The sequence below is a fragment of the Labeo rohita genome, chromosome 4 (assembly GCF_022985175.1).
Source record: "Labeo rohita strain BAU-BD-2019 chromosome 4, IGBB_LRoh.1.0, whole genome shotgun sequence".
Classification (NCBI taxonomy): Eukaryota; Metazoa; Chordata; class Actinopteri; order Cypriniformes; family Cyprinidae; genus Labeo; species Labeo rohita.
This window is the reverse complement of record NC_066872.1, coordinates 20,620,119-20,641,567: the sequence shown is the minus strand read 5'-3', so window position 1 is coordinate 20,641,567 and position 21,449 is coordinate 20,620,119. Positions and strand designations below refer to the sequence as shown.

Sequence of the window (21,449 nt, the reverse complement as noted above, 5' to 3'; positions counted from 1 at the left end):
TGAAATAATGAGAAGAAAAAGAATAAAAGAGTGTGAGATTCTGTCTAAAAGGCTCAACTGTAAATTTGGATGCAGAAAGCATTTATACCAGACATAGATTAATCAAGTGAAGCAGTGTAAATTATATATAAGAATATGTTTTTCTTCTAAAATTAAAAATATTGACATATAAAGTTAATCATGTTAATCTAAAAATGGCTGATAAATGGAATGAAATCTATCACAATTATCTTTCAAGAATAAGACAATTCTGTTATATAATTAATATAATAATATATATAATAATCTGTTTCACAGATTTTTTTATAAAAATCAATAGTAAACCTTCAATCTCAAGGGTCATTTGTGCGAGTTGCTGTCTATGTAGTGATGCAAAAAGCTCACTAATGAGTGAACAGTCATAATTTACAACTGCTGAAAGAAGCTCTGCAGTTTTCCTTAAAAGAAACATCACATTTTAATTTATCTTAATTTTATTGCAGGACATCTGGAGCTGTTGACTCACATAAGGAGGGTGAGATGGGTGAAGATGAAGAAGAACAAGAACAAGTAGGAGATAAAAGGGTCATTCTTCATTTGTGGTGGCCTCTACAACAGCTGAAAAATAAACTTTTGTATACCAATAAACTTTGTATACCAATAAATGATAAAATGTTTGCATGTTTGTATTCTGTAGGGTAAACACAGTTTGTGCACTGTTAATAGTTACATTTTAGTTTTAAAATATATATTTAATTGAGTTTGAGACATTGCATTTGTAACAAAATATGTTCCCGCCATACCTCAGAGAGGTATCATGAAATGTAATTGCAACAATATAACATTTTTAACAAAAAAGTGGCTATATTGTGAATAGAGATTTTAACGTGTAAAATTTATTAAATTGTTGAAAAAAATACATATTTTGTTATATCTAAGAAAAAGGTAGTGTCCCCCAAATTCATATCTGTGGTCTTACAACAATGGATGTCACCCCGTTAAGACAAGGGAAAAATCTAATTGGACTACTTCCTGTTTGTATAGGTCATTGCAGGTGCTGGTTTATCTGAGGGGTGCATGGTGAGTACATTCTTCTTTTTTTTTTTTTTTTTTTTTAAATTAGCTAAATTTCTGACGATTTCATGTGTCATACTTTATTAGTCTGTGGTGTTATGCTGATAAGTTGCAGATGTGATATATTTTAATCACAATTTTAATACAAACCTATTATTCCAAAATGTCCCCTGATCTTGAATTATGTGTGGCTTTATGTTTGTACGTGAAGAGTTTAGATGCAAAAGCCTCTAAATCAATCACGTATTTCTTTAAAATTAACATTTCTTTCTGGCTACTTTGTATAGGTTTCTATGTAAATACTGGTACTTCTGATTGGGCTGAGGCTGGAATTTAGTGAATTTTTTTAGTAAAAGTATTTAATAAACATATACTATGTGTCAGGAGCATTCACTCAGTATCATTATCTCATTTTTGACTGAGAAGCTTTTTAGCTGGTTTTGCATCTGAACTCTTTGTGTATTATATGTATTCTGTTAGATCAGGGATCCTCAAATCTGGCTCGCAAGATCCACATTCGGGCAGACTTTAGCTCCAACCCTAATCAAACACACCTGGGAATATTAATCAGTGTCTTCAGGATCATTTGAAAATCACAGGTTTAATGTTTAAATGTTTACATGAGTTTAATCAGGGTTGGAGCTAAACTCTGATCATTGTGTTAAATCATGCCTCCACGCCAGAATTATCAGATCCACCCTCTGACAACAGATCCTGTCAGAAAATAACTGTTATGTCTGATAACAGAACAACTTATCATCAGAGTCATCAAAACCCAAAACCCATTAACAGCAAGTCTGGTAACCAAAACTGCTTTGAGCTTCTATCAGCCACGAACTAAGTGACTGAGTAAAGCCAGAAAAGAGCAGAAGCAGGAGACGAAGTAATGATGATAAAAAGAAGCAGAGTTTATCGAATAATATTACTTGTGTATGTTTTGTGTAACACAAATCCAACAAGTATTATTATACCAAAATCAATAGCAATGGAAAATTACTAGTTCACAATATCTTCCCATGAAGCTTGAACTTCCATAAACATTCCCTCCTGTCTCTTATGAATAAGAGAGGGAATGTTTATGGAAATTCAAGGTTTATGGTATGATATTCATCCCTTGAAACACACAGTGATATAACTAAACAACAATGGAAAAATTATATTTAAAAACAATAGTAATATAAATGACTAATCAATGAAATGACTATATAAATGGTTAAAATGAGTTTTTTAAGTCATATGATTAAATGGAATAATAAATGCAATAATGTTTAAATGTAAAATAATTATAAATGAATGAATATAAAATAAAGCACAACACAAATGTATGGTTGCTCTCCTGTTAATTATCCTCCACTAATGATCACTTATTTCCCTTGCTGCTGCCTTGTTTAGTGGTTCCCAAACTTCATCATTTTTCACCCTGAATGTCTTCATAATTCACCTTCTCCTTGTAATACCTATGTCATACCCATGTCATTATACAAATTTGTGTCCTGATATGTCACAAAAAACACACACACACACACACACACACACACTGATCTTACTGTCTATAGGAGAATTTATTTTACACATTTTGTTCATTTATTTTGATATTTTACTGACAGAAGTTCAGCTGCAGTATTAATGTAATGAAGAGAAAAGAAGAGACTCTATAACATGTCACCCTTACTGATTTTTCATGCAGCTTAAAGCATTATGGGGATAATCTCTAGTCAATCTATTTTGATTAATCAACACAGTTTCACTGATGATTTATAATAAACCTTAAACCCAGGATAGAGCGGCTGAGTGAATGTGGTCTGGACTGTGTGGATGAGGCTCACTGTGTCAGAGATGTTGTAGAAGGACAGAGTTCCTGCACTCTCATCCACATAAACGCCTATTCTACCAATATATTCATCCACTCTTACCCTACGATAGCTGATGGGCTTTACAGAGAGATAAGTCACTATCTTATTGTGTTTGAATGAGTATCTGTCAGGACAGCAGATCAAAGTCCATGACTGATCATTACATCCAAACCAACACTCATCACCCTCTCCCTTCCTGTTGATGCTCTTATATGACACTGATATATACACACCATCATCACCACTCCACTCAATCTCCCAATAACAGCGTCCACACACACTCTCTCTACACAACACCTGAGGATACAATTCGAATCTGTCTGGATGATCAGAATATTGCTGTTTGTTGCCATCACACGTCACTCTGTTCTCCTCAGGCAGATTGAGTTGATTGTTTGCGGTGTTTGGATCCAGTGTGAGAAAACAGGCATCTGAACACAAGAACAGAGACATTTATAACGCAACAATCACCAGAGCTGTGTGTGTGTGTGTGTGTGTGTGTGTGTTTAGACATACATTTCCTCAGTCCTGCTGTAATCCTGGATTCTCCTCCATGAGCCACACTAGAAAACAAGCACAGGGTCACTTGAGTCACGTAACACAATGGCTGTTGCTATGTACTTGCCAAGGTACTCAGGGAGGTTGCTTTGCAGTTGATAATGTGCTCTAGGTGATTTCTAGGGTGTTGTTGTGATGTGGTTGCCAGTGATGGGAATAATGGCATTATTGTAACTGCATTTCTAATAAAAAAAAAAAGAGATATTTTTTTAAGTAATGAGTAATCAAACAAATTACTGTTTCTCCCGTTACTGATAATGAAATGTGGTATTAATATAATTTATTATAACTTATTTATTTTGCAGTTCATCTGAATGGATGCAAAGTGTAACGTTACCTGTATTTGATTAACGTAAACTCTAGTGTGAAGGCACACGACTAGCCATTGCTTTGTCTCACACACATGCAAAACAAGATACAGAGTGAGAGAGTCTTATATACCATGCAGAATTGAGGAGCTATGTGTAAATGATATTCTTTGTTGTATTTTCCTGTCAAAATAACAGAGTTCCTTTGGAATTCTTCAGCTTTTACGAATTGCCAGTTTCTCCAGTAGTAGGTGGAACCAATGCACAAATGGCCATCTCATTGGCTGGTGCTCACCTATTATTGTCCGATGGCTTCTATTGCCAAGGTGTTCATAGAAGGTTGATAATATTTATCATTTTTTGAATTTGATAGGTGCCTCTCACATTGTCCCACAGCAACATTAAAACGCATTATAGTTGATTAGTGTACAGTTTTATAGTAATAATTTATTCTATTTAGTGTCCATTTTTATGCATTTAATATATTTAATATTGGGGACATCCAAGTTATTTGACATATTTGAGCTTTTTTAAGAAACAGTAGTTACTTTCCCTGGTAGTTAGTTACTTTTATAATGATGTAACTCAGTTACTAACTCAGTTACTATTTGTGAGAAGTAACTAGTAACTATAACTAATTACTTTTTTAAAGTAACATGCCCAACACTGGTGGTTGCTAGGGTACTTGAGGTGGTTGCTGTGTTGTTGTTGTGTGGTTCCAGCATATGCTGGTTAGGTATGATTTGAAACATAGCTGCTGGTTTGAGCTGGTTTGGGCTGGTCCTTAGCTGGTCATGAGCTGGTTTAAGATGGTCGTATGCTGGCCATGTGCTACTAATAAGCTGGTTTAAGCTGGTCCTTAACAACAAACTCCTGCTCAGGACCAGCTCTTGACCAGCTAAGGATGGTGTTGTGCAGTTGCTAGGGTACATGGGGTGGATGCTAGGGTCTTGCTGTGCAGTTGCTAAGGTTATATTCATGTTGCTAGAATTGCTTTAGAATTGACATTTTCACATTTCCGGGTTTCTCAGTACCAGAAGTCATCATAGTTGGGTAAACTTCTAGAGCAGTCAATGGGAGATAACCACAAATGTGTTTTTTTGCGTTCCTATTTGATCAAATAACAAAAGAAAACTCAACACTATTTTCCACAATATTTTCATGATTTTTAAAGCAAATGATTCATGGTACGCTGTAACGGTGGACCAGCAGAGAAGAAATCATTGAATAAACTTATTTTTGTTTTTGTTTTAGGTTCTAAGCAAGCTGTACCGATATTAAAATGCGACGTGTAAACATTGCAGATCACTGATTGATCAGAGAGAATCGTCACTACTAGTGTCACTGGAATTGCAACAGAAGACACCAAATCCGCTAGATTTAAATGTGATCTGGAGAAAAAACATTGGATGTTGTGCTTGGACAGAAAATTTGCTAAATAGGTTGAATGTCAATTTTTTTGTCAAAACCATGTTTTCATTAAATTATTATTCTATAGCATCTTGTCTATTATCTCTGAAAATATCTTGGCAAAATTTGCTTGCTTTGAAAAATTGCTGTTTATTCCAGCAGGCAGAAATGACTGTCTTTCTCTCATGCTAAGAACATGCTGCTTTCGCTTAACACCACAAAAACAGTTAACCTATCAAAATAAACCACATAATATATTTGCTAAAGGTATATCAATTCACATTCCCCACCAGTTTTTTTTATTTACACTGATCAAAAGTATAAATGCAACACTTTGTTTTTGCTTCCATTTAATGAGCTGAACTCAAAGATCTAAGACTTTTTCTATGTACACACAAGGCCTATTTCTCTTAAATATTGTTCAGAAACCTGTGTAAATCTGTGTTGGTGAGCACTTCTTGTCAGACCCCTTGCACCGTTCTGTGTTGGTTTTGCCCTTGTCACACCCCCGTTAGACTTATGTTGGTTTCTCCCTTGTGTCCTTACATGGTTTTCCTGTTCCGTTTCTTGTTAAGTCTTTATTGGTTAATTACCCACACCTGTCCATGTATCGTTTGCACCCCTTTATAATTTGTATTCAGTTCAGTGTTTGTTGTTGGACCTTGTTGTAAGTTTGGTGCGTCGTCCTGCTGTTCCTGTTTTCCCTTGTTTTGGATTATATTAAAGACTGTTTACTATATTTCGTCTTCGTTTACCTCTATCTGACAAAACCGTGACACTTCTCCTTTGCTGAGATAATCCATCCACCTCACAGGTGTAGCTTATCAAGATGCTGATTAGACGGCATGATTGTTGCACAGGTGTGCCTTGGGCTGGCCACAATAAAAGGCCACTCTAAAATGTGCAGTTTTATTGTATTGGGGAGTTCTGGGGGGTCCGAAAACCAGTCAGTATCTGGTCTGACCACCATTTGCCTCACGCAGTGCAACACATCTCCTTCGCACAGAGGCACACCTGTGCGATAATCATGCTGTCTAATCAGCATCTTGATGCCACACCTGTGAGGTGGATGGATTATTTCAGCAAAGGAGAAGTGCTCACTAACACAGATTTAGACAGATTTGTGAACAATATTTGAGAGAAATAGGGCCTTTGTGTACATAAAAAGTCGCAGATCTTTGAGTTCAGCTCATGAAAAATGGGGGCAAAAACAAAAGTGTCGCGCTTATAATTTTGGTCAGTGTATTTTTTTATGTCATGATCTTGGTGATGTTAGTGCCCTATACAAAGTTATAAAGGACTATTTCACATCCAGAGATGAAGGATCGGATGGTGAAGTTACTAAAGAGGAGGAGTCCGATGATGGAGTGTTCTGTACAGCGTGCAAACAGTCGTGCTGCACTCGCTTTTCTAAATGTAAACAAGGTACACTATTTGTGCTATCTGAACATACAGTACAAGGGGGAACCAAAAGTTTGAAGACTATGCCCATGATAAACAACGGAAAACAGACACTGGTCTGTTTGTTTAAGTGAAAGTGAAAGCTGTCTCTTTTTAAACCCGTTTTTCTCACAATTTCATTCCTGAAAATCATAGCTAAAAGCCAATTTAAGTTAGCAATAACTTTTGTTAAGTTTTGGAAAGGGCTTTCATATGGTATCAAAACCTAAAAAAGGTAAAATTTCACCATGTTTTGGGTAGCTTGCATCACAAATAGTCATCAACAGCCACCACAGTATCATGTGTTCACACAACATTTTTAAATAACTTGTTTTGAATGCTTTGAAAACTTGAAAAAGAAATGGCAGTTTTATGGTAGACAAGGTGGGGAATTAAGCTGCACTATCATGTTCTAAAGAGCTGCTTTACAACTGAATCACATTCTGCAACATTGAAACTGGTATTGAAGTAAATTGTATAAAGTGCTATAGAAATAAATGTGACTTGACTTGGCATATTTTGTGGTGCACTGGTGTACATTTTTTGTATTTTCATTGTTTGCTCCTGTTTTCTGAACAATTTGAGTTAAAGTACTACTTTGTTAATTTGATTTGTCTCCACAGTTTATCTTAGCAGATTGTATGCCTCAGATTGGTGATTTTCAAATTCTTTATATTGAACATTCTTTATAAACACCTAGATGTCTATATACATACTGAACTGTTTAAATAATAAAATCTTACAACTATTTTTTATTGACATACTTGAGGTTGTCCAGTTTGCAGTTTGGATCCTCCTGTTTTTCCAAGAGCAGCTTGACACCTGAATCTCCCGGGTGATTGTAGCTCAGATCCAGCTCTTTCAGGTATGAGGAGTTTGAAGTCAGAGCTAAAGACAAATAATGGCAGCCTTCCTCTGTCACCATACAGCCAGACAATCTATAAAAACATACAGCAACAGTCCATGTCACGTTATCTTGTTTCCTTTAATTAATTTAAGACATGTTTATTTCACTTAGATCCAGAACCATAACCACCAAAGACACTGAGCAGCACACATCCTTACCAATAATCAGATATGGCAAACTGTCCCCCCATTATTTAACATTCTTCCTGCAGAAATTAGTTAATGCGAGCAGCACTTACTGCAAACTAAGTTGCTCTGAGACGTGAGTTTCTTGTGTGTTAATGAATATAGTGTCATACTTCATTTGTATGTTGTATATGTATATAATCATACACTTCTATAATTACATCACAAACTTCCCAATCTCATAATCATACTAAGCCATATCACATTCTCATAACCATGCATTGTTAGAATTTATAAAAAGGCCATCTGGCATGTAACACCTTTTTCATATAATTACCAAAGCCATATTAATTTTGGACCCTAGCTAAGATACTTAGTGCATTCTGCTAGATAGTGCTGCTAGCTCATGCAGTGCTGCCAAAAACTATCTTTTAAAAAACAACAACAGCAATTTAGTAATTGTTTCTGGTAATTTGGCCATTTCAATGTCAATACAGTCCAATCTATAGATATCTGTATAAATATAAAAAAAAAGACCTGCAAATGTTGTTTTTGTCTTTTGTTCTGGCATTCCATTGAGAGTAGATGCAAAATTTAGTGACAAAATTAAATGGAAATTTTAATTGTGGTAGCATTTTGTTAATTACTTTATGGAAAACCATTTACCTCAGTATCTCCAGTTGACAGTTTGGACTCTTCAGTCCTTCAGAAAGAAGACTCACTCCTGAATCCTGCAGTTCATTATTGCTCAGATCCAGCTCTCTCAGGACAGAGTTTGATGACAGTAAAACTGATGACAAATTCTCACAAGCCTGAGCAGTGAGATTGCATATGGAAAATCTGAAGAAAAACACAGTTATTGCATACAGATTGCATAGTAATTTACCTGCAAAAAAATGCACCAAGTATTTCAAACTCAAACCTTAGTATCTCCAGCTGACAGTTTGAACTTTTCAGTCCATCAGAAAGAAACTTCACTCCCAAATCCTGCAGGTCATTATTACTCAAGTCCAGCTCTCTCAAGACGGAGTTTGACAGGTGTAGAGCTGAAGACAAACTTTCACAGGACTGAGCAGTGAGATTACACCCACACAACCTGTGCAGACAACAAAACAAACAGCCATGTTTACTCTTTCCTTGTCAAAAATGGAATTTTCCATTATTTATGGGACAACGGTTCCCTGCCAAACAGAATTTTTTCAGGGCTTGTGTTAGATTAAAAACACAATTTTCTCAACTTTTTGCTTAAAAAGTAGCTTTTTTAATGAAACGTACCTACACTTAAGTGTTAAAAAACAAATGTTTGAAGTTAAAATAAAACAGATTATGTTTAAAGGTAAAGGCTCTGTTCTTTATTTTGATGTATTGCATGTTCAGATATTCATATAAGAAAATGTTCTGGGGGCCATAATATTTTAGTGAAAATGACCAAAAATGTTGGCATTGGCTGGCAACTTTTTTCAAAAATGCTGCAGGAAAAACATTATCACATAGATTATATATTTTATAATATGTTGGCGTGAATAGCCTTGTGGGCAGCACACCGACATATAGCGCCATCGCTCTTCAAGCATCCCAAGTCCCAGTTTATGGACCTTTCCCGATTCTGTACCTCTCTCTCTCCCACCTTGCTTCCTGTCTAGCTATTCTCCTATCAATATTTAAAAATCGACACATTCAACATATTCACATCTAGGGATGCACAATATTGGATTTTTGCCGATATCCGATTTAAACGGGCATGCGCTTTGAACATTTGAGTTGCATTTAAACTGGAGCGGAGAGAGAGTTACCATGGAAACGGGGAAGCAGCTTAACTGGCAAGCGGCGAGTCTCCGTCATACATACAATGGTTCCTAACTCTTTCTTACATGTAATAGACACGTTTCTGCTAAATATTTACTTTACAGAAATGGTTTAGTGTCTTCGGAAAAAGTTTGTTAGCATCTCAACCGTTAGGCTAACTATAAGATGCAGGCTAACTGTAGAGTTTAGCTCTTATTTCATAAAGCTTTTGCTTTTAATCACATATTATGTGTAGATGACAGTTTTTTTTATAGTTTTTTTAAATATTGCTGGCAGTTTGTAAGTGGATGAACGGAAGTAAACTATTTAACCTAAATGTATGGGCTGTACTGTTAATTGGTGACGTCACTTACATGGAGTGTGAAAATTAGCTCAAATAATTTTAAACATGTTTTGATCACGCTAATGAAATATACAATGCTGACCTTGTATTGTTTCTAACATTAGGTTCTTCCATGCTGATGGCAGTACTGCAGTAGAGTTGGAGTTAAAGAGCATCTCCAAGGTGCTATGAACAATCTGACTAGAAAGTAAAACCTCAAACATACATTTCCATTTATTAAGTTTTTTTTAAAGTATATATCAATTAAATATCCTTTTTTATCTTGTATGTCCTACAAGGCCATCTCGTTTAACTCTGCATTGAGGACACTTGTTATACAGCAACCTACAGAGGGGCCCAACATAACAAGAAAACCAGACACAGATAATAATAATAATAATAAAAAAATACTGAGCACTGTGAATGTAAGAAACACATTTTATATTTATAACAATCATTGTTGATGTTAAAATTGTATTTCAGGGCAGTTTGTGAAGACAGATAAACAAGACATGCTGTGTCAACCTGGACAGAAGTCAGTTTTAGATCCACCTTCCACACAAGACTTCTCATATGGATTGCTGTCTACTAGCATATTATTTGTTCTCCTCAGAATTTAGTGCATGCAGACATTATTCAGGAACATGAACACGAATATTCCAAGAATAGGGAATGTGCCGTATTTCAGATATGAATGTTAATTGCTCTTAAGCATTAAAAAAATTATTTTCTCTGTTTTTTCCCAAAGCACCTATAAGCCAATTCACACTGCCGTACTCCCAACTGGGGGAACACACTGACTCAACCAGTGTGAACTGACCATAATGCTGTATGTTAGGTGTATGTTAAGTACACCAGTGTGAAGCATAATTCCTCCCACATTTGCTGTATAATCAATAACCAATTTGTCAAAGTATTCTTTCAGTGGTTAAAGGGATTTTACATGATAGGCGGCAGCCCTGGAAAAAAGGAAAGTGGATCTCACGAGTCAGAGTTGAAAACCCCTGGTTTTGATAATTCACTTCTTTACAACATTGTTTCTTTTTGGGGTTGTACTGAATTCTGTAACCCACCAAATTTTGTGAACCTAGGCACTGCATTGAGCTAATCTGACCTAGTTCTAAACCCAACCCTCTAGTCCTACCATTTTTTGCCGTATTGATTACCATTTGTATAACCATAGTTAAAAGTATGTTTTCGTAGCAAAACCATTTTTAATTTGTGGTTACCATAACATTGCTATATATATATATATATATATATATATATACATATTATTCATAAACTACCCTCAGCACTAGAGTCATATAATTTGGTGGGTCACAGAATTCAGCAACTGAATGAATCAGCACTGAAAGAATGGTTTTCGAACTAAGTCATTAAGATGGTCTCTTGCTGCCACCTAGTGGCATAACAATGTAACCTACAATGACAGCACTGAATAATCGCTACATACATTTTTCAAAATCTCAGGTATTCCAGTATTACAAAATATTATTAATTGAACAACAATAGCCATTATAAACTATGTATTATATATTATTTGAACAAGTTCTAAATTGGATGCCATATACCTGTAATTTGTGCTAATAAATCTCTAACAATATAATCATTAGTTTTAGTGCAAACGAGTTATAAGATTGCAATGTGATTATTATTATACCTGCAATAAAATAATTTGTAACTAGCTGAAATTGAAAACATTTTACAAATTAATGTTGCTTTTTTCTGTAAAAATATGCATTGAAATTTCTTGGACTTTGTACTCATATTCAAATTTGCCAATCATTGCATAATTTTCATATGTTGTACTTTATTTGAAACCATTTTGTTTTATTGGGATATATTTATGCATGTGTGTTGTATATTGGGTTATTTATTTTTGTGAACTACCCATATCACATTACTTTTTATATTTTGTGAATAAATACGATGAGTGACAATTTTTGTGTAGTATAAATTATTAGGCCTACATATGTTAACCTAGGCTTATAAAACCGAGGAGGTCATAGGATCAATAGTCAGATTTAACACTGTAAAGAAAACATTTTGATGGCAGCATGTGAAGTACCAGTTTGGACGTGGTAAGTACGTTATAAATATGTTTTTTCACAACGTTGCAAAAACGTTTTTACGTCTCCTTCCAACGTTTTTGCAAAAAAACCTGACATTTGTCATATTAAATAAGTCGAAAAAAACGTTATTACAGCCTTTTCACAACGTGAAAAAAAAAAAAAAACGTTTTTACAACGTTGTGTTTGCTGGGATATTCCTCTTATCGGCAAGACATATTGGCATAATTTTTCATATCGGGCTGATGCCAATATTTACATTTAAAGTCATTATTGGCTGATTCTGATATCAGTCCGATAATATTGTGCATCCCTATTCACATTAATACAATCATGCTACAGCAGTGCTTCTCAAACCTCTCCATGAAGTACCCCCAGCACTGCACATTTTGCATGCCTGCCTATGTCTGACATACCCACTTCAGGTCTTTCAGTCAGGGCTGGGGGTAGTCCAGACAAGTTTGAGAACCACTGTACTACAGTATGGACATGGGAAAATATCTGCTAGCTATAGTTGTGAAACACATATTTATCCACATATTTAAACCTAGTGATTCAGTGAATGTGAATATGAAAGTCAAACCTCAGTACGTTCAATTGACACTGTGAACTCTTCAGTCCATCATGAAGCAAATTCACTCCTGAATCCTGCAGGTAATTGCTATTTAGGTGCAGCTCTGTCAGATGGGAATTTGATTTTAAAGCAGAAGACATAGTTTCACAGCATGTTTCATCAAGGCCACAGTCGTCAAACCTGCCAAAGCAAAACTTTTAGCCAGATTATTTTTTTAAAGTTCAATTTAATTGTGTAGTTATGTAGTACAAAACGTTTAATTAAATAAGTCAATGAAACTGCTTACAGTGCTTTTCTGCAGCATCTCACAGCTTCGATGAGTCTCTTGTAGTCTGCTTGTGATGATGTAAACCTTTTCGGGTTGAATTCATCCAGCACCTTCTTTGAAGTCAGCAGTACATAAATCAGCAACGTGCACATTGAAGATGAGAGTTTTCTTCCTGGATGCTTATCTGAACTGAGGTAACTCTGGATTTCCTCATATAATGAATTATCCTTGAGCTCAAGTAAGCAGTAAAATAGGTTGACTGAAGTTTCATCTGAGATACTGTATTCATCTGGTACTAGTTTAATGTATTTAGCTGTTTGTGTGATGCTTTCTGCTGTGTCTTCAGTGCGTGTGAGCAGGCCTTTGAGCAGTTCTTGACTAGATTTCAGTGAAATGCCCATCAGAAACCGTAGGAACAAGTCCAGATGTCCTCTTTGACTCTTCATGGCTTTATCAACAGCCTTCTGTAGTAGCTCTTGCAATGTGACATTTTGTTTTTCCTCATCAAAGAAAAACTGAAGCTCCTGCATGTTCTTGTCCAGGTAGCATATAAACACGTGCACTGCAGCGAGAAACTCTTGAACACTCAGATGCACAAAGCAGAAGACTTTTGTCTCATGAATTACACGTTCCGTCTTAAAGATCTCAGCAATCATTCCTGTAAACTCAGTGGCTACATCCACCTTAATACCACAGTCTTCCAGATCTTCCTCATAGAATACAATGTTTTCCATCTTCAGCTGTTTGAACGCTAGTTTGGCTAATTTTAAAATCATTTCTTTGTTTGAACATAAGAGGTTTTTACATTGCCTTTCTTCTGTTTCGTCGTACTTCTGGTTCTTAATGTTCATCTGTATCAGCAGGAAATTAATATACATTTCAGTTAGTGATGTGCTGATGTTCTCTGCATCGTCCTCACTGAGAATTTCCTGAAGTACTGTGGCTGTGATCCAGCAGAACACAGGAATGTGGCACATGATGTAGAGACTACGAGACGTCTTAATGTGTGAGATGATTCTGGAGGACAATTCTGGATGATTCTCATCTTTGATTCTCTTTCTGAAGTACTCCTCTTTCTGTTGGTCAGTGAATCCTCTCACTTCTGTGAACAAACCCACATACTCAGGAGGGATCTGATTGGCTGCTGCTGGTCGTGACGTCACCCACACAAGTGCTGATGAAAGCAGTTCCCCTTTGACCAGACTTGTAAACAGCACATCTACAGATGATCTTCTCTCAAAAGTTTTCAAAGACATACTTTTAAAATTTAGAGGCAGACGACTTTCATCAAGTCCATCAAATATAAATGCTAGCTTACATTCCTTGTATAACTTTGATTTCTCCAGGTCCTTCAGGTCAGGATGAAATTCCAGCAGAAATTCATGGATATTGACCTGTCTGTCTTTAGTCGCGTGGAAACTGAAATCTTCATTTGTCATTAAATTTATCTCTCTGAATGGAAGCAGGAACACACAGTCTATATCCTGATTGGCATCGCCTTCTGCCCAGTCCAGGATAAACTTGTACACAGAGAAAGTTTTTCCAATGCCAGCGATCCCCTTAGTCAACACAGTCTTTTTCTTATGGTTTGTCCTCAATCCAGTAAATATATCATTGCACTTGACTGGTTTGCCCTGTGATTTTTTGTTGTTGAAAGCATCATCAATTTTCATAATCTCATGTTCCTGATTGACTTCTTTCATATCTCCCTCTGTGATGAACAGTTCTGTGTAAACAGCCTTGAGTTGTGCTTCATTTTCTTTTTTGCACTCAAAAATATATTCTGCTTTCTTCTTCATGTTAGTTTTGTGAGTCGTCAAGAACTCTTGCAACCTCAAATCTGTAATTTATAAATAAAATTTACAAAACATAAATGGCAATTTTGATTTAAAAAAATGCATAAAAAATGGACAAAGTTGTTAACTTGTGTCCTGCACTGGGATCAAAAGCAAAACCAACATGTCAAAGTAATTTGAGCTTACTGTAAGGATGAGAAAAATGCTGCCTTCACGTGTTATTGGACTATTTTTAGAGAAAAGCTATTTTATACAGGCAAAGTTTCTGTTTTCTGATATTCCTTTGGAACCTTTAACACTTGAGAAACAACACTGCTTTAATGAAAGCAATACAGTTTTATTATGTATAAGTATTTTGTCTTACTGCACTGAAAGATTTTTTCACATTTTAAAATCATTGGTGTGACATGATTTTTGGAATATGACCACGTAATCCAGGTTACACATACAATCAGTTACTACCCAGGGTTCATGAACTATGAACTATAGTTGAATTATGAATTATAGTGTTAGCTTGATTTTTACTAGGGATGTACCGAAATGCATCCCTTGTAAAAATGGGCCAAAACCGAAAATTCTGGATGCACTTGGCCGAAAACTGGACCTGAAAATGCTCTGTAATAATTATATACTATTTTATTCAATAATATAAAGTAATTTTGTAAGATTTACATAAGATGTAAGATTTAAGTCAAGCAACCCCAGTAACATAATATTTAGCCCCTGGAATGGTAATTTTACCAGGGGAACAAAAAACAAACAAACCCTGTAACAGGATTGACCTCCCTCATAACTGGATTGTGCTACTTCTGGGCTAGTTTTGAGTAGCGGTTGGGCAGGTTTTGTTATGAAAACCTGGCAACCCTGTACACGAGCGAAAAACCAGATTCATAGACCAGAATATTGAGCGGAGCATCACACCGTGCAGTGATGGTGGCTAGAGCAGAGTGAAACCTGCGTGCTGTGTTAGATGTGTTCCTGGGTCAACAAATTTTGTTAAATCCAAAAATTTAATCTTGACCACATCCCTAAACTATAAACTGTTTTTTTTTTTTTTTTATACATCTGATTGGTTAATCACAATGTTGTTCCAGGGTCAACAAAGATGCTGATCCAGAAACAAGTCGCACTTGGTAAAATCAGGTTCTGCATATAGCCCTATATATTATATACATATATATTTTTGGCCGTTTTTCTCTTTCAAAAATTTGGTGTATCCCTAATGCGAAAATTCGGTGCATTCCTAATTTTTACATCAAAAATTACGATAATTTGGAAATTAAAGAGCATTTTCTACGGAGACCTGTACATGCATACGATTTAGTAAGAGGGAACAAATTACTATTTTGTGTGCACAATTTAATTTTTTTTCTTGCTGCCATGTCTGGGGCTCTGTACATTTTCTACTCTGATTTTAGCCCTCTCGGCCGAAGCAGGAAATGCAATTTCTACTGTGGGGGACCCCCTCAGATCACAATTTCTACAACAGGGGACCACGCAGTAGAAGAACACTATATGCTATACGTTGTAGATTTACCTTGTTTTTCTCTGTCTTTCTCATCTGACTCATCTGATTTCTGTTGATCTGTGGGGTAAAAGAAAAGATGCATAAATAACAAGATAAATAGAAGCAGCAGATAAATATTAAGACATATATTACTACATAGCACTAGAATAGTGTTAAATCACATAAGTCCTATTAAAACTTCTGTAAGGTTGTAGTATTAGTAGTGTGTCTTATCATAGTAATGTAAATGTACCATGTTGGCCATAAAAGTGTACTGGTCCATTGAAGACATTTCTAGACCATAAAGGAGCATTTACATATGCACCTGTTTCAGCATTTATATCCATCCTTTCTGCAGTCCAGTAATTTCTAATTGGGGCTGAATAAGAGAGATTAGTTTATGATTAAAAAAAAGATTTACTTGCATTAAAACATATATAATTGCAATATTTATTCCTTTATTAAGAGGTCAGTTTCCATACACACTTTTAAGCATACTATATAATATAAACATTAATATTTTTATTCTTTCTGACTCTGTTAGTAAGGTGTTCAATGAACACATTACCTGGAATCCACAAAACTATCAACCATCTTTGACCTAAAATTCTGGGGAGTCATGCCCTAATGGCTTGGACTTGTAGGACTTGTAACACAAAGGTCACAGGTTTGAGTCTCGGTACCGGCAGGGATTGTAGGTGGAGGGAGCGACTGACCAGCACTCTCTTCCACCTTCAATACCACGACTGAGGTGAGACCCTTGAGTATGGCACTGGCTACAGTACAACACTTAAACAACAAAACTTAAGTGTTTTGTCTTTTTTGTACTTCAGTTTTTGTATCTTTGCTTATCTTATTGTTTATACCATGTTTGATAATAAACTTCTGGACATGGATTCGTGACCCTGGCTCTGTCTGAGTCTTATTGTTATGTTAAAGTTGCTGCACCTTGTTTTTTTCTCTGTTTCTCTTCTCTTTCTGAGCATTCATGATCTGTGAATAAATAGATAAATAAAGAATGTTAAAATAAAAACAGAAGTTAAAGATAAATATTAAGTAAGATACTGTTTCGTAGCACTAAAAAGTGTCTCAACTAGATGTTCTGGATGCCAGTCGTGCGTAACAGTAACAGCATCTGTAAACAGTGTTTCTGTTTTGACTCTCATCCAGTGTATCCGGATTCTGCTCTGACGTCATCTTTAGTCACTGACTCACTTCTGCAGGACAAGAAGAAAAGGTTACTAAACTAGTACAACACTGAAAACAGCAGTTCTACAAACAGGGTGATGGCCTTGCACTTTACTGTAGAAGTATTTCATTTAGGCTATTATTAATGTCTATTAGTTAAAAATTTCTACACTTTCACATGAGTATTAAATTTCTTAAATTTTAATTCTTAGTATTAAAATTCTTAAATCAAGATATATTTGCTAGATAAGGGGTAGGAAAAATAATAATAATAAAAAATAAGAATTTTCCTTACCCCACTGGCAGATAATTTTATGAATGCGGACCCACAGAGGAGAGCGCCAAATAAAACAACGGTCACGAATTACAAATACAAAACGAGGATTTGTAAAGAAGAATGTTGGAGGATTTCGATATAAGCCAAGAGGAGACTGGTTTTCCTTTGCTAAAGTAAGGAAACTTTGCATCCCTTGCTCCTGTAAACAAACGTTGGTTTTCGCGAACTCAGCGGCACATTAACTACGCATATGTCCTATGTCATCTGCCTGGAACAGCTTGCACCTATGACAATTAGTAACAGCTAAAGTGATTATTATGTTTTAAATACCAATGTTTTCTTTACAAAAACATATTGATTTGCTACAGGAGGCCTTTATTCACCCCCCAGAGCTGTGTGAGGCACCTTTTATGATGGATGGTTGCGCTTTATTGGACTTCTTTTGGACTGTTGAACAGAAACACCCACCCAGTGGCATTATAAAGCTTTGAAGAGCCAGGACCATTTTTTAATATAAGTCTGACTGGATTCGTCTGAAGGAAGAAAGTCATATACAAATCATGGGCTATTATCATTTTTGGGTGAACTTACCCTTTAATTAAAAAAAAATGGTTCAAAAGAAGTTTGTGAACCAGACATCACTCTAGACCGTTTACCTAAGGCTCTGGATTACAGGTAATAGTGTAAAAATCGGTCTGTGCAAGAAACAGAACATTAGTATTGCTTCATAAGGTCTCAATATGTGTCTTTTATGAATCACCAAGGACCACGGTTTCAGCTAAAAATGATGTCTGAGAAAGAGTGTAAACCATCTGAACTTGATAAGTTTATTCAGTTTACTTATTCAGTTTTTACATTTTACATTTTTTGTTTTATTGTTGTGATCATTGTTTTTATGATTGTTCTACTTCCTTTTTTGAGATTATTGTTTTTATTATTGTTTTATGATTATTCTACTTCCTTTTATGTAAAGCACTTTGAATTACCTCTGTGTATGAAATGTGCTATATAAATAAACTTGCCTTGCCTTGCCTTCAATGTTTTTTTTTCCAAAAGTAATCATCGTTTCACAGCATCATGCAGTGAATATTATGAAACCCTGAGGCAGAGATTTAAATCCAGATTGCATGACTGCCTTGCTCAAAAGTGTGCCAGGAAGGCTTGCAAAAGAAGTGTAAGTGCACAAAAGTGTTGATCTTTGATTGTTTTCTACTATATTAGTTGTAAACCACTTCTGGATCTTACTTTCACTATTAAATTGGCCTCGTATGTGGTCACACAAAAAAAAATGTAAAAAAATAAAATGGTTGCAAAATGAAGCTGCAGAATGGTTGCATTTTGCTTCCTTTTTTTCCTGCACGTGACTAAAGTTTGTTGAGGTCGCACTGGTGCCCTGGTAATTTATGTTTCACTTATACTCAACACCAGAGGGCAGACTCACACTGAAAGTCCCCAAGTAGACTGAAAGGAGTATTAAAACAAATGACTTTACAGTAAATCTCTTTACAAAGGCATCTGGCTTTTGCTGTAGCTGAATAAATTGCAGAAATGTTTTGATCAATTAGATGTGAACAGAATTAACACATTTACATTAACAAAGACAGGGCTCCTGTTCCCACAACCAGCCCAGAGAGGGCTCCTGTTCCCAAGTCCGGCCCAGAGAGGGCTCCTCTTTCCATGTCCAGCCCAGAGAGGGCCACAGATCCCAAGTCAAGCCCAGGGAGGGTTATCATCCCCACATCTGGCCCAGGGAGGGCCACAGATCCTGAGTCAAGCCCAGGAAGGGCTGTTGTTCCCACAACTGGCGCTGGAGAGGGCCACAGATCCAGGGTCTAGCCCAGGGAGGGCTGTTGTTCCCACATCTGGCCCAGTGAGGGCCTCAGATCCAGAGTGCAGTCCGGACTCCGGAGAGGGCTTCTGTTCCCAATTGCAGCCCAGGGAGGACTTCTGAATTCAGCCTAGAGCCCTGTCCTGATGGGACTCCAAGGCGCTCACCCTCCCATTCAGTGATTTCAGTTGTGTCTCATTTATTATCTCGCTTAGCTCTGTATTTAAAGTGTATTCTGCCCCTTGTTTCCTGTCCTGTGTTGAACATCTTGATCGTCCATGTTGTGCTACGTGTGTGTTCCTGCCTGCCCTGTATTCCTTTGGATGTTCATTAAAGACTGTTGTTTGTTATTAATCATCATCTCCTTGTTCCTCGCTCCCTCACAGTGGCACACCCTGACACAGTCACAGTCATGGTGATGGGTCAATCATAAATATTCATGCCCATTGTTACTCACTTGCACACGGTCTTTCTCACAAAAAGCATGTCTTACAAAAGTTACATAAATATATTGTTTTCTGTGAATGATTAAACAAATAATTTACATTATTTTATAGCAAAAACTCTAGTTTACCACATCCACTTCTCAAAAGTCTTGTCAACAAATTTTCTGTATGTTTTATGGTCTTATTTCAGTGACATAAACATTTTAGTTTTTCACTAACCATGAATAAAACTTATTTTCAGAAATAAAAATAGAAATGTGTACATACATACAGATTAAATATTATTATAGTCCAGTTTGTGTTGTGAATACAGTATAATCAGACTTTAACCATTAAAATCTTTTTAAGATACTGAAAAAAGGGCATGTCAAAACTTCTCCAGGGCCCCAAAACCCACTCAGACCACAGAGAATTAAAGAATATTTCACTGATTTGATTCACTGACAAAGAAACACCTGATCATGTTTGATCACAACATAAAGATCCTCAAATAAAATCAAAAAGCTCAGTGACTTCAACACAGCATTAAAGTAACCAATGACAGACAATAAGATCACACAAATACATGAAAAAAAAAACTAAAGAAAGAAAGAAAGATGAATCACCCACCTCAAATGATTTTTGCAGGGTTTTTTTTAATTCCCTCCTCATTTCTTCCACCCGTTTAATGAAACCATTAAACAGCAGCTCTGAAATGTCTTTCACTTGGGTGAAAGTGAAACCTGCCTCTTGTTTTCTTCCAGGAAGAGACATGAGAATCAGAAGAATTACAGCCAAACATCAACACTCACTCTGATCTGGGTTGTTTTGTTCAGAAAGATTAGTTCTCAGTAAACTATATTGCTGTGGTTGCACAAATGTAGTTGCACAGTAATTTCAACTACTTAAACTAGGTTTAAGTTTATGAAAATGCTTTTATATAAAGCATATTTTACATTTTACATAAAATATATAGTTTATGAAACATGTTGAACTATAAACCTGCTAGAAAATCAAAGCCATAAATCTCAACAAGCTGTGTTCCAAATGTAAAGTTGATATCTCAAAAAATGAGCATTCAGTAAGATTTTGTTTGGGCGCAGTGTCAAATTTTTCCCCATAAGATGCCAGCAAACCTCTGCTGGTGCACAAAGTGGTTGGATTTGTGATTTGCAGTAGAGTTTTTCTCTCTTAAATATTACAAGAACACACACTCATCCATACCAACACACCCACACAATTATAGCTGCATTATTTATCCAACTGGCTCTATAATATGCAGAAGCAAAAAACAGGAATAAAGCAATTTTGCTTTATAGGCCAAACCTGAAAAAAAAAAAAAAGGCACCATCTAGGAAAAAAATAATAAAAAATTTAATTTTAACGCCTTGCTAACAGAATGAAAGCCTCCTAACAAAAATTGTATAATTTTACAGTTAAATGGCACTGTGATTAACAGCTGCACTCGTGTAGCGGTGTTAAGTCCCGTGTGGTAGAACGAGGCTGTCTGGGTAATGGTGTGGTCCTTGAGAGAGTGGTCCCCCTGCTCCAGCAGGAGGATGAGGATGGCCGGAGTCATCCATAACAGAAAATATAAACTGACAAAAATGCTAAGCAAAAAAAATACATAAAATGCAAGTGATTATGTTGGGTGTTGCTATGTCAGAGCTACATTATCTGGAAGGATCAAATGTTGCTACTCTGAATCAAATAAGGTGAAGAACCTTATTAT

General features: G+C 36.0%; 1 protein-coding gene across 2 annotated transcripts; it reads right to left on the bottom strand.

Annotated features, from left to right (window-relative positions):
* Positions 1–1,068: 1,068 nt before the first annotated feature.
* Positions 1,069–20,515, bottom strand: LOC127164159 (NACHT, LRR and PYD domains-containing protein 12). Of its 2 annotated transcripts, none has more exons than XM_051107927.1 (12): positions 20,348–20,515; positions 17,094–17,216; positions 16,948–16,992; positions 16,325–16,378; positions 16,030–16,077; positions 12,715–14,536; positions 12,438–12,608; positions 8,577–8,750; positions 8,321–8,494; positions 7,387–7,560; positions 3,423–3,469; positions 1,069–3,337 (listed from the first exon to the last, which is right to left on the bottom strand). In XM_051107927.1, the coding sequence occupies exons 2-12, from the start codon at positions 17,194–17,196 to the stop codon at positions 2,787–2,789; spliced, it is 3,363 nt and encodes a 1,120-aa protein (XP_050963884.1). In that variant the 5' UTR covers positions 17,197–17,216; positions 20,348–20,515; the 3' UTR covers positions 1,069–2,786. The 2 variants fall into 2 exon arrangements, with proteins under 2 accessions (XP_050963884.1, XP_050963883.1); XM_051107926.1 differs by having other exon boundaries at positions 16,253–16,378; positions 20,348–20,514.
* Between the last annotated feature and the right edge of the window lie 934 nt (positions 20,516–21,449).